Here is a 14,486-nt window from a genome sequence, read left to right on the forward strand (position 1 = left end):
TTTTTTTATAGTTTTCATAATTTCTGTAAAATGAACATATAATTTTGTTATATTTTGCTACTTTGCTTCTTCACAAAAGAAAACAAAACAGACACTGATGTAGATGGGTTGGCCTTCTCGAGGACTTATATAGCTTGTGACAGCAATTGTAGTTGAATGTGAGTTCTCCCTTGAACAGGCGTATATCTAAGGTGGCAAGTTGAATCGCTCATACGACCCATTCTCTGCTCAAGAAAGAGCAGACCCTCCAACAACTCTCTCTACAGGCCACCCACCCCATGGGCCCCAGTGCAATCGCACTGCCTGCACTGTCTATGTTTACACCCCTGTAATGTCTAAGTAATTGTGCCATAACTAAATTAAAATTAGCTGAATAAATCAGTAACACCTTTTACACAGCCCCTCAACGTCAACCGTGGTAGTAACAGCCGGCAGGATGGGATCCTGGGCTGCACATTCACTACACTTTATAGGCAAATATTGTACTTTTTAAGTCCACAACATTTAGTTGACAGCTGTAGTCACTTTGCTGATTAGGATTTGTATATGCAAAAACTGAAAATGAGCTTATTAGATATGAAGCTTTGTGAAACCACCAGTATGTCAACCAGGTTTAAAAAAAATGAAAAAGCCTCACCTCAACTAGCTGCGACAGAAACGCTGTCTAAATGTTTTGAATAACATTTTTCTGATGGTAATTTTGTGTGTTCACAAACATTTTGAATGCATTGGGTATTTTCTCTTTCATTTACAATGTGTTATTGCTACCTTCAGTTTCCTAGCCGGTACAAATCCAAATATATAAAGGTGAAACCAAGGGTTGGGGTGTTTCATAATTAGTGTCTTTCTTTTTGAAAGCCCTGAAATGCATGAAAATAATTAGTTTTTATATTTTTTTATGCACTTTTTTTTTTTTTTTTACATTTTAATTCTTCAATCTCGTTGTCTGTTTGAATTTATCGTGTTTTTTCTAAATACATATAAATGTAGGATAAACTGATCAATAAAAAAAATAAAAATAAAAATTCTTAGCTGGTTTGAAACAGAACCGGAAGTGTTAAACGGAAGTGGTAGTAGAAACCATTTGTTTAGAAAATAAAAGCCTCTTCTCGAGCGCGCGACAGCGTTGAAGTTGGTTTCCATGGTTACACATAGATTTAACATCACGCAGCAACCATAAAGTACCAGCGAAGAGTGTAAAAGTAATGTTGCTAATATAACAGCTCATGTCAGAGCTTTGGGCGACACGATGGACACTCCGGAACAGAGACACAACGAGACGGTAAACAACAAATGTTTGTTAAAACAATAGGAAAGTAGCGAGCTAACATTAGCCACAAGTTACAACTAACGTTAGCTTACAGCAGCGTTTGATACTCAACTGTTTGACGTTAGCTGGCTAGCTGTGTTTTCAATAATGTTAGCGTATCTTATATAACACAACCAGAGTAGGGAACATGGTTAATAAGTTGTGATAACGTTAATATTTAATATTATTTTTATACCATAGAATTGAGACCAATTTGTTGGACTCTAAAGTTTAATTTTAATTTTTCTTGTTTCTTTCTTAAGGTAAGATGCTCTCGAAGAGCACCTGCAATTGTTATGATTAATTTATTATTATTATTATTATTATTATTATTATTATTATTTTCATTTAGCTAAATAAGCGTCATTCCCAGGCTGGAACTAGTGCTGAAAACTAATCCTCCTTGTTTTGTAGGTCGGCATCCTTCCAGAAGACTGAAATGTTTTGGTATTGAATATTAATCAAATTTGTCCATCAGCAGGCAGAGGAGCAGAGTTTATTTCCCACTGCAGTGTCAGAAGAGGAGCTGGATGAGGCCAGGAGAAAAAGCACTTTCAAGCAGCTTTTTGGCTCCAGAAAAATCCTTCTGGCACCAGGAGAGAAACGCCCTCAAAGACCAGAGCTGCAGGGGAGCCTCATCATCCAGAGCAAGGCTGCAGAACAGTGAGAGACATGAGTTAAATAAAGGAGTGAATGAAAGCTACTTTAGCATCACTTTCAGTTTGTGTTGTGAATTTACACTGCAGTATTCTGATTCAGGAGTTAATGAAATGGAGTTAGAAATATTGAATACAGTATCCATATAATTACATACCAAAAAAAGAGACATGAAAGGGCAACACTGTTAATTTTTGCAAGGTCCCTTTTTTGAAAGACTTTGCTAACCATTTCTTCTCTCCACTTGAGTCAGTTCAGAGATACTGGAAGTTTATTCCATTAAATCCCAGCCGTATATAAAAAGGTGTTTTTGCCCATTGAACTTTTAAATCTAAAAAGACTAAATTCTGTTGAGCTGCATCTTGTTGAATAGTTATGATTGTGTCTGAGGCGATTACAGTAGTTGGACAGTAGTTGGGAACCTCATATTAAACAAATTTTTTATTGTCAGGAAGGGAATTAAGTTGTAGAACGTGCTGATTCAAGATAGGTATGTGAAGGTAATTTTAACACAACTCTGATTAACTTGTGGGCAGTCTGGCCACATAATCTAAATGATATTGAACTAATGCTCCGGCTTTCATCGCCATGGCCTCCCCTGATAGATGTTTATCTAATGTTCATCAAATAGTTCACTGTGTCTTACCTTAATCTTCACCTCTGGGGTGTTTCCTAGTTTTATTCTGGAGCCAAAAAAGATGGCCTCTATTTTTCCTAAATGAAGAGACAGCTTATTATCAGACAGCCAAGTCCCAACATTTTGAAGCTCTTCACTCAGACACTTTTCAACAACTGCTAAATCTTTATGAGACACCAGAGCCGCTAAATCGTCCACATAGAGAAATAGGTCAGTTGAACAGCATGCCTTCATATCATTAATGTATAATAGGAAAAAGAAGTGGCCCTCTCACACTCCCTTGAGGGACACCACAACTTATAGTATTAGCATTGGAAAATGTCTCATTGGCAAACCAAATGTGGGGGATCTTTACTGAAAATATGTGCAACAGTTGGAACATAAAATTGTGTCGATGCTTTTTCAGGGTTGAACAATGCCTTTGATTGTTTGCTTTGCAGTCACAGAAATGGAGTCGAGGCAATGGGAAAGTCCCAGTTTGAGAAGGCTGTGGTTTGCTTCTCCAAAGCCATCACACTGCAGCCAGAACAGGTGCTGCACTATTATAATAATTATTACTCTGTTATATACTATATTTTTTGTTTGGGTTTCTGATTCATGTTTAATAATCTGATTCTGATGATAATGTTTAGAGTAATGCTTTATTTTAGCAAAAATCAGATTACTTGTGACACATATGTACTACCCAACTGGTGTTTTCAGTGTTTCAGACTCACTGTCTGTATTTTTTTACCCTGATAACCTCTGCTGTGTTTTAGACTCAGCTGTGTGTGAGCCAAGGAGAAGCCTACCTGCAGCTGTGTGACTTCCAGTCAGCAGCAGCCTGTTACAAACGAGCCTCGCTCCTGGAGCCCGGGGCCTTCAGCACCCGCTTGGCCTTCATCTACAACCTCCAGGTCTCCACAACACTCCTCTGTTCCACCTGGGGTTTATTTCTACTGTTACATGTACATTTAAGTGTGTGTTTATCCACCACGACTCAGAGTAAACACACAACAGTTGAAGATGAAAGTTGAAACACTGCTGAACTATGACCACAGATATGGAAACATATTCTGTGATGTTAAGACAATAGACATGATACGTAATGTTTTCATCAGTAACCTTCTTACTTATATCACATTGAAACAGACAGACCTGACGATGATGTGATTTGAACTTGTCAGTTGATAAATCACATTCTTTAGTCCAAGTAAATAAGTGACTTTATTCTAATAGAAATAAAAAGTTTTGGGTTAAAGCTACAGTTGGTAACCTTTATGCACCCATAATAAAACTCTACACTAAACATTAAATCATTTAATGTTGATCTCTCTGTTTCCTGTTGTCCTCAGGGCCAGTGTTTGTTTGACCGAGGTCTTTTTGTAGAGGCTCTTGATGCCTTCAACAAAGCTGCTGAGGTGAAGCCCGACTGCAGGGCCTACAAGGTCAGAAGGTCAGCAACCTACGTACGAAGATTTAGTTTAAAATTGTGCCTTTGTGCTTAGATTTACTAACAATAATCTTGCAATAATATCCTGCTTTTCACACTGTCTGTAGATGTAAGTGATGTAATATACACACATTGTTCATGAATGTATTTGGTACCTTGTGTCCCAGCCTGGACTGTCTGACAGCTGCAGGTCACCACACTGAATGTCTGAAGCTGGTGAATGACTGGATGCAGTCAGAGGCTCCCACCTCAGATCTGTACATCATCAGAGCCCGACTGCACAAACTACTCAACCAGGTTACAGCTGCAGACACCTCTGACACTTCACATACCTAAAACCAGCAGCCTCATATACACTGTACATCTCAGGCAGTGAGCTGATGCTGTAGAGAGTCAAGGGGAAAATGGGATAATAGGGTCCACATTGAAAACTACAGATGTTTCGGTTTCAATAGGAGAGTTAAATGATGTTAAACCTGTCAGTCCACAGCCCTGCAAGGCCACAGACAACAGAAGTAACGAAGAGCTTTGTATCAGAACTTTAAATCTTTTGTTTCTTCTTCTGACAAAGAAACTGCAGAAAAAGAAAACGTATGTCAATATCGAACACATTTACACAGTTCACATGGTTTTTACAGTTGCAGCTAAAAAAACAAAGGTCTTATAAAGACATTTATAAGCTGAATAAACAGAAGGAAAATTCAAATCAAAAGATTTTTCAAAGAAGTTGGAGCAGTGAGTAAGGATATATATTTAATACATGCTAATAATTAATCAGTGAATATGAATATTAAGACGTAGAGAGACAGAAAAGAGCGCTCATATTGTATAAAGTTACATATGTTATCTTAGATATATTGCACCTACTATAAACACACATCAAATGTTTGTGGTCAAACTCCCAGTGATTTTCTCTCCTGTCCAGACATCACAGTGTTATCAAGATGTCAGGTCGGCGTTAGTGTTGAACCCAACGTGTCCGGAGGCCCGAGTCCTGCTGCTGCAGCTGCAGGAGGCCAGTGAACGGGCCAGACAAAAGGCTGTGGACCGAGCTTTGACCGGCCAGCTGCCTGAGGCCCTCTGCATGATCAACATCGCTCTGGAGAACTGCCCCCGGGACGCACGCCTCTACCTGTTCAGGTGAGTCCAGCTAATATGAAAGACTCAGACAAGAGAGAAATAGAATAAATAATCTCTCAGGTTACACAGGTGCTGTAAAGTCAACAAAATGTACAACTTGACATATTAATGATACAACAACCCGCATGTTTTTGGATTGTGGGGGGAAACCAAGGCAAACAGATGTGGAGAGAACATACTAATGTATAGATAATCATTATCAAGTATAAAAATGAGAAAAACATGCCAGCTATATGTTCATGTTTAGTGTTAATTACATTTATTTAAGTTCAAATTAAGTCTACTCTCTCCATCAGAGGGATTCTGTACCGACGCCTGAAAGACTTCACAGCAGCCATTGAGGATCTGGTCCAGGCTGTGGAGCTGAGTGAGGAGGAGGGGGAGAGGGAGGAGGTCAGAGGTCAGGCGGAGGCCAGAGATGAGAAGGATGAGCGTGACTCTCTGGAAAAGGAGGTGAACTTTCAGCTGGTTCTCACCTACAATGATTTTGCTGTTCAGTGCTTCAGCAGAGGGCTCTACGCTGAGGCCACTCTGCTTCTCAACAAGGCCATCGAGGAGGAGAAGGGCCAGCCGGGCCTGTACCTGAACCGAGGAGGTGAGTGAGTGAGTGTGTGTGTGTGTGTGTGTGTGTGTGTGTGTGTGTGAGAGAGAGCATCTGTTTCTTTGCTTTGAACCCAAACACAATCATTTTGTGTATATACACAACTCTGTGAATCTGATCATCATCTGCTGATCTTCTTACAGTGACTTATGTTACTAAGGACTCAGTAATGTAATTTTTATTTGCTTGCCAACTGAACCCAAGCAGTGTTAATTTTGGTACTCCTAAACACAGGAGTGCAGAATTGACTGGTAACTTTATCAGCTAGTTAACTGACAGAAGATTTTTGTAACTGATTAATCGGTTCTCGCTTCTCATTCGTGTTGACTTGTTGACAGGTGTAAATAAATAATAAAATAATAAAGTGAATGATGGCTACATTCCAGTTACCTGCGTTGGTCTCTGGCACTGTGCGCGCTGCCTCACTGCAACACTTAAACAGAGCAGAGCCATCGTTAATATCATCAGTAGCACCTGTGTGTTCCTGCTGTGACAGGTCGAAACGTCTGCTGTGAAAAGCCTGTTTCACACATTTGGTGTTTTGAACTGTTGGTTGGACAAAACAAGGTAAAGAAGTCACCTTTTAGCCTGCTTGCACACCTGACCTGTGAAATTACAGATTGTGTTAACTAAATGTTGAACTACATTGGTTGGAAGGATCCATTTAATATCTTTATGTGTGTGTCAGATTGCTTCTTCAAGCAGGGTGAGTGGTGTTTTTCTCTGGCCGACTACCAGCAGGCTGAGGAGATGATGCAGCCCGATGACCCTGCTGTCCGGCTTCGCCTCGCTGTCCTCCACAACACGATGGGCTGTATCAGCTTCCAGGACGGGTCAGACCCTCATTAACGCACCCAAATTAACAACCACACTAACACACTCTGGAGAGAAGGGTTATCAATTCCTTTTTAGAGGCTTTATTTGTGAGTGTGTGTGTGTGTGTGTGTCTGCAGGCGTCTCCAGGAGGCAGCTGACATGTTTTCTCTGGCCATCCAGTACAACCCCACAGCCAGTCAGTACTATGAGAACAGATCCAAGGCCTTCCAGAAACTCCTCAACTCGGAGGAAGCCGGACGGGACTTCATCTGCACACTGATCCTGGATCCCACCAACGAGGAGGTCAGAGCGTCATCTTACCGTTTAGATCAACTGACACTTTTTTCGAGAGGATTTTGGTCTAAAAAAACGTTGAATAAACTCTTGATTTAATGAGATTAACTCAATTTTACCTTTTCAATGTCATTTTAGGTCTGTCAGTGAATACAACGCACCAATATGAAGATGCTGCTGTGATAGATTTAACAGTATTACTGTGTAGTTTTTTCTCTATATTGTGGATTTTAAGTAAAAGCTGTGTGTGCTCCTCTCTCATAAAATGCATTCAGTTGATGAGAAGCAGTGTCTGAGTATAACGCAGATTTTAGGGCTTAATTACAGACAAACTTCTTTACTTTACAGTGATGCAATTAAGATGTAATTTATCGTCATGTTTCAGTACTCTTTGCACTCTGCACAAATGCAACATAGACAGAATCACAATGTTTGCCTACAATAACTTCTCAGTAGAAAGCCAACATGTCATGTACATAAAATGAAACAGAATATTTTCACTGCTGTCACACAGCGTTTTCCGACAGGGAACTGAAGCCATTATCTCCAAGTCAAAAAAAACAAAAAACAAAACAGTAATTTTACTTGGCAGAACACAGGAGTTGCTGGTCTACCGCTGCCTCCAACAGTCAGTGTGTAAGGTAAAGCGGTAAAAATAATCTAAATATAGCATACACTTAAAATGAAATATTTGTTTTAGGTGGCTATAATGTGTTTTGCTGCGGGCCTGTCCACAGCAGTACATTGTTTAGCTCAGATTTGGTTTGTCAAAGACGCTAGTGAAGCAGCACAGTGCATAAAATAAGCAAAGCAGAAATGTCAGATTGGTCGGACCACTTTGCTTAACTACAGTAGATACCTTTAAACGTCACAGTCACAGCTGAAAATGACAAATGAAATAAACAAGTTTGAAGATTATCGAAAGTCCAGAATATGCCTTTGCATATGATGTCATACAATGGTGCGCAGTCAAAAAGCAGGGCAGGCAACTGGAGGCAGAGACTATCAACACTGCACAAATGACTACGATGTGCTCCGTTAACGGCTGTTCCAGTTGATCAAAATAGGAAAATACAAAGGCCACTTTAAGTCCTGAAAATAGGAGGATGTAAAGGGAAGATGTAACAAAAACAGTCTCTGAGAAACAGCAGCATATGTGGATCAATATCTGTGTCAATCCGTCTTCAATCTGGACGTTTACATTCAAGCATTGTTTTAAACATGCTTCGAATTGGATGGAATTAAAATGTCCTGTCACAACTTCTCTGTGTTTTTAGTCACGACCCAGATTTTTAACAGCGTTTCATTAGACCTCTGGGAATGGTTGACCTTGTACTGTACGTGTACATGTGCTTGACCAATAATTCTGATTCTGATTCTGCATATTGATCAGTCAGGTCTAGACATTATTCCACTAATGATCCTCTCAGAAAACAGTAAAGTTGTTATTAATATTTCCATAGCATGTTGTGGCAAAAAGTAGTAAATTGTGTGTGTCTGTGTTTGTTTTTGTAGGTGCCTCCTATGCTCATGAATCTGTTCCCTGGCAGCAGTGTGTCTGATGTTTTGTCCAGTCCAGCAGGACAAGCAGTCAGAGTTCAGCTGATGGAAACCATCCAGGCCTACAGCTCCTCCTCCGACCAACAAAGGTCAGCAACACAAAAATTCTCTGCGAGGCTTGGACACACCTGACGGATGTAAGGACAAATGCGTTGGTGCTTAATATGTTATAAAGAACTAACAGTCTTCATAGTGTACTCAGAGTAGATGAGATTGCTGCTGGTGCAAACTGACCAGCTACATCCTCACTAATTCACCTCTACATGGTGTTACTCTCTCATTTACTGTGAGTGCCTCCAGTCGAGCAGCAGTACACCAAATGAGAGATTTTTCTCTAACAACCTCCCCACACTGGATATGTGGCAAAAAAAGTAGAACCAATAAATGATACTCACACTGTGTAAAATAGTCACGAATGACTGAGATGTTTTTATCCACAGCTCATTGTCAAAGCGTACAGATACAACTGCTCCTTGTTTTTGCAAATAAGGACCACATGTAGAGCTTGTACATGTGGAAAAGTGTGTCCTGTGTTTTTATGTGTTCTTAGACTGAGTGAGAGGCTTCAGAAGATGACTCTGACCAATGGGAACACAGTGAGCCAATCAGAAGCTCCACCTGGCGCAGGACAGGAGCTGAAGCTGAAGCTGTGTGTCGACCAACAGGAGATGCAGATAAATGTGAAGAGCCTTCTGCAGGTGCTGAGAGGAACATTTTAAATGAATACACAAACAAAAGCCAGTTACAAAGGTCTAATCATTTAAATACAAAACTAATATCGTTTAGAACAACTGACCAAGACACTTGTATAACTGGACAGAAAATATTCAGAAACAGAAATCACTGACAGTTCTTTCAACATCAGAGTGAAACCATACAAAGCAATGGACCTTTCTCACAGTAGATGCCTTGACAGTGTCCCAGTGACTGACAGTCAGTATATATATGTTGACATGCACAGTTAAGTGAAGCTAAGGCTATATCACAACTAGGACATTTAACTGGCCTACTGTCCTTGTCCCAGTATACAAGCACGGGAGGGGAATCCATTTATTGAGCCAAGTATGTGCGACTCCTCTACGATAGGTGGAGATATGCCCCCTTTCAGCTTGTTAGTATTGGACCTTTTTCCTGTTGACCTATTACGTCACAGACCAAACAATGGACAAACAAGTTAGCTACGGTTAGCTAGCTGCTAACTGGTACCATGGTGGACAACTTTACAGCTCTGTACATTTGGTCCGTCCAAAAAGTCACGGCTCTGGATGTAGATTTCTCCATGTTGTTACCGGCTTCTTCTTCTCTTACACATTTAATGCTGTTGGACTTTTGGGTCAAAGCCCGGGGCGGAAACTGTGGAGCATGCTCAGAGCGCCTCGGCCAGTTTGGGTCTGATTGACTGTATACATGCAGGAGGAATTCACCTATCTGGGTGTGTTAGTCTGACTTTGAGAAATTCAATTTGGTACGATTTCAGTTGGACTCCCATGTTTACATCAATTTTAAAAGTCTGTTTTTAGTTGAACTGACACAATAAATCGATTTTCTCTAATGTCATGTAAACGCACTGACTGAGTCAGCATTAACAACACCAGGAACCTGACATCAAAGCAGCTAAATACAATTCAGCCATCACTCATGTCATTATTTACACCTGTTCCTTTCCTATTGCAGCTAGTCAAAATGTCCTCCATCCCATCCTTTCTATACATGAGTAATATGATAAACACAAGCTACAGCATATTTGATACCTTTGTTTGTAAACCTTTAAATAGCTGCAACATGGTTTCATACAACACGAGGGCCCATTTCACCAAGTTTGCAACATGACATAATTTCCTCTGGTGTTTATTGTGACACATTTCATCAAACTAATGTCATACAAGACTGTGACGCAGAGACGATCATGTGAGAGCCCTGTCAGGCTGCATCCACAGTAAGGTCTTTTTATTTCAAAATGAAAACACTCTCTGTACACACATTTTAGCATGGTTTCAGATAAAATCTCCGTCCACACTAACAGGCTGGAATCACATATCCATGACCATTCATGTACACTGGGCATGCATGTGCCTATGTTAACAGGAAACAGATTGTGTACTTTGCGGTTTGTTGCTTATTTACAGAAAATACTGCGGAGATGATGAAAAATAAGACTGGAGATTTTTCTTTGCTTGTGTCGACGACGAGGTGGAACTATTAGTCAAAGTAACACACGAGTATAAGGTGGTCAAGGCGGCAGGAGACAGATTGGGAGTCGTTGCAAAGCAAATACGGTGACATAACAGAGCGGCACTGGAAGCAGTATCCATCGCAGGAGGAAGTCATGGCGATGGGAAAGGAGTACCCACACAGGAGGATAATATCACAGAAGGTACAGTACGTAGACTTAGCTGAATGTTTTGACTTGACACGCCATGACTGATAGAACCTATTGGGCAGCGAACGTTGGTGGCTACTTCATCATTTCCAAAAGTTTTCAAACTAAGATGCAGTCAACATCATTTTCAAAAGTCTCTCTTTAAGTGGTTCTAAAATACTGGAGAAGTGTGGAGGCACAAATGAAGCAATAATAATAAATAATTAATTCCATGTTCAAAACAAAAACGTATTTGTTTTAGATGTAGCCTCAGACTCACAAAGAGCAATAGTTAATCATGAAATGTGATGGTGACACCATTTGCATCCTGAGTATATCGTATTTGCATTGCGTTGTCTTCAACTCTTTTTTTTTTTTTTGGACAAATATATTCTAAAAGCAAACTGACTACAGAAACACAAACACAATAGGGTCATATTTCATGTTATTTCCCACAGCAGCAGCTACAGAGCTGATACTGAGGAGGTGTGAAACGTCCGGCAGTGTTGTCATCATGCTGAACCACAGCTGTTCTTCTGTGTTGACTGTGGCAGGTTGAGGAAGTGGTTCGATCATTTCACCATGACCGTCCGGCTCCAAAGCACCACACTGAACCACGCCAAGCCACACACCACCCAACACCACCACCATCCACACAGGGGAACACCACCAGTCTGCCTTTAAGAGGTCGCACTACAACAAGAGATTTGGGCTCCACATCTCAGAAGTGATTGTGGAGTTACTCGCGGTGGGAAGTGAACAGTTAAATATGTTGTTCTCTGCAGCATCAGAATGCTGAGTTTTATTTGAATTAGAAGAGACTCGTTCTGAGAGAAGAGAATATTTATTTACATGTGCACATAAGTATGTGAAATGTGAAAAGTCTTTGGTGATTAGACCCCATCATGATGTCATATATTCCAGGAGGGTGGTAAAAACGCAGAAGATTAAGGAACTCCCCTATGGAGTCTAGGCGCTGGTGGTGGTGATGAGATGAGATTAAGAAGGAGAAGAGGAAGATATGGATGTGAAGAGGAGTGGGCTGTTGATGAGTTCATCTTTGGCTTTGGATGAGGTGACTGGAGGTGAATGGGGTGGGGGAAGGCCCGACAATTCCACCTGGAATGACAGCTGACCAGAGCAGAGAGGAGAACAGATTTAAAGTTTGGCAGCAGCAACATGAATAGCTGAAGGAGATGGTGGCAAAGTTTGATTGGCTAACTGAGAGCGGGACCATCCATTGTCAGCTGATTGGAGCAAGTAGTGGGAGTGGGATAGAGAGAGAACTGTGAATGGTTACAGCATAAAGAAAGTCTTTCTGATCGAACTTTTTGAACTCTTTGTCTCTACAAAAATACAACCACTCAAACTGAAGAGAAAAATCGTTCAGCAAAAGAAACACACTCTTTTCATGTGAACTAACTTTAAAAATAACCACGTTACATCTGCATGATCCTAAATTTCATCAGACAGTAAAAGAGAATAATAAGGCAGGCTGTGGAGAGTAAATCAACAGTGGCAACACTTCTCTGGTATTATCCTTTACTTAGCATGTTATTATGGACTGTAGTCCAATAGGTGGCAGCACAGGCACAAGTTTAGCATGATGGTGTTTCTCAGGATGCTCTACTACTCTGTGTAATCAGTGACATCTCATTTTATATATGACGAGATCTAAATGTTTGAGTACTGGCTGTGCAACAACATCTTCATCTCTTACATTTCTTCTCTTATGTGCTCTCTGTTATATGTTTTATGTCTTTATGTCTCTTTTCTTGAGTAGTAAGAAAGTGCATACATGTTCATGAGCATGAATAACATTAAATTAGTGATAGTTTATGTTCTCTGAAGCCAAGCAGTGTCTGACCTGAGGGTTGTGATGTCCCTCAGGTTGTGTTATGAGGGAACTTGACCCTCTGTAGATTCACCACAAACTAAATCTGTGTCAGTCAAAAAGGATAGTACATTTTCAGACAATGAAGTTGTCTTACCCAGCCTAACCACGCAGCGTCTGAAGATCTGAGCCAGCTCGAACTAGCTTGTACGATGTGTTGTGTGACCACATTTAAAGCCAAAGTGGTTTAGGCCTGTTTCAAAAGGCCACGCTAAAAGGCCGGGCTTAAAGTCAGCCAGCATAGAGACGGGCGAGAGACACTGTAAATCGTACAAATGAGGATACTGGCACTCACCTTTTGTCCTCCACAGAGGCCTTCACAATGTTGCGCTCAGCTGTGCAGATGCAAAGTGACAGACGTAGTTGTGTGGAGTGCTGCATAGTGTGTATGTGGAAGGTGGGGGTCAGACACAGTTACATGTCAAGCACTTCATTTAGAGTGTAGGCCTTGAAGATGCATTTTGATGTAGTACGCATACATATCTTATCTTACTATATGATGACAAAAACTGTGTGTGTGTGTGTGTGTGTGTGTGTGTGTTCCACATTTTTCTCCTCACTGACTTGGTCAATCCATGTGAAATTTGGCACAGTGGTAGAGGGTCATGGGAGGATGAGAATGAAGCAATATTACATCAATTGGCCAAAGGGGGGCGCTATAGCAACCTATTGAAATGTCAAACTTTGAATGGGCATATCTCATGCCCCGTATGTCGTAGAGACATGAAACTTTGCACAGAGATGCCTCTCCTCATGAGGAACACATTTGCCTCAAGAACCCATAACTTCCGCTTATATAGATTTTCCGCCATTTTGAATTGTTTGAAAAACACTTCAAATGGATCTCTTCCTAGGAAGTTTGAGCGATCTGCATGAAACTGGGTGAACATAATCTAGGGACCAATATCTAAAGTTCCCTCTTGGCAAAAGTTGGAAAACTTACTAAAACTGAGCTTCTATAAGGCAATGAATATTGCGGAGGGCGTGGCTCATCACATAAAGGTGTAAAACATCTCAAGGGTTTCACCCATCACCACGCAACTTTGTAGGCATATGACCACACATAATCTGAGGGGACCCCTCCATTATTGAGCCCATCAAACAAAATGGGGGCGCTAGAGAGCTCATTTCTTATCTAGGCCTAACCGCCATATGGATTTTTACTAAACTTGGTAGATATGTAGAACAGGACGCCTCAAGGTGACTGGAGAAATTTAACTCTAATTGGCAACTGGGTGGCGCCAATACCATATTACCACATAAAGCCTTCATCTGCACGGGACTACATACAAACTACTTGCCTTTATTCTTATCTGTAATGCTTGAATAAAAAAAGATGAATTATGAAGTAATAAGCCTTAAATTTAGTTAGAAATGATCTTGAAAAGGTCTTTAAAGCGTTACATGTAAGTTTCAGGTACCTGCAGACACCCTGCTGTGGCTTTCTCAGTAAATAAGCAATGAGTTTGCTGAGCATTGTGGGAGAGTGAGCCGTGCTTTGTGGGAATCATCTGACTTTAGATTTTTGTTTAGTTTAAGCTGTCCAAAAAGCACTGCACAATGTGTCTCTGTGTGATTTGACAAAATAATCTGAATTCAAGGTTCGCTTACTTGCTTTTTCAGCACACTGTTACCAGAACTCCTCCAAGAGCACAGAGCTGAATATTAGTTGTGCAAAACTTTTTTTCCATTGTCTGGTGTGCTCTCTGTTATTATACATCCATTGTTTTCCTTTGTTCAAGGTTTGACTGGTGCTCTCATAAAGATATACTATGCAGTATTTTCTT

At 40.6% G+C, this 14,486-nt stretch overlaps 2 protein-coding genes across 2 annotated transcripts in view; both read left to right on the plus strand.

Moving 5' to 3' along the window:
* Positions 1-1,052: 1,052 nt before the first annotated feature.
* On the plus strand, positions 1,053-12,470 carry LOC117252854 (tetratricopeptide repeat protein 16-like). Its single transcript, XM_033620076.2, has 13 exons — positions 1,053-1,282; positions 1,788-1,972; positions 3,044-3,134; positions 3,362-3,499; positions 3,938-4,038; positions 4,203-4,332; positions 4,961-5,175; positions 5,472-5,770; positions 6,465-6,609; positions 6,730-6,895; positions 8,402-8,535; positions 8,997-9,144; positions 11,360-12,470. The coding sequence occupies exons 1-13, from the start codon at positions 1,250-1,252 to the stop codon at positions 11,534-11,536; spliced, it is 1,962 nt and encodes a 653-aa protein (XP_033475967.1). The 5' UTR covers positions 1,053-1,249; the 3' UTR covers positions 11,537-12,470.
* Positions 9,022-14,486, plus strand: part of ttc16 (tetratricopeptide repeat domain 16) — an 82,456-nt gene continuing 76,991 nt past the window's right edge. The window contains exon 1 of the mRNA XM_078171177.1: positions 9,022-9,144. The gene's annotated coding sequence lies outside the window, so the exon portion shown is untranslated. The remainder of the gene's footprint in view (positions 9,145-14,486) is intronic.

The sequence above is a fragment of the Epinephelus lanceolatus genome, chromosome 9 (genome assembly GCF_041903045.1).
Source record: "Epinephelus lanceolatus isolate andai-2023 chromosome 9, ASM4190304v1, whole genome shotgun sequence".
NCBI lineage: Eukaryota > Metazoa > Chordata > Actinopteri > Perciformes > Serranidae > Epinephelus > Epinephelus lanceolatus.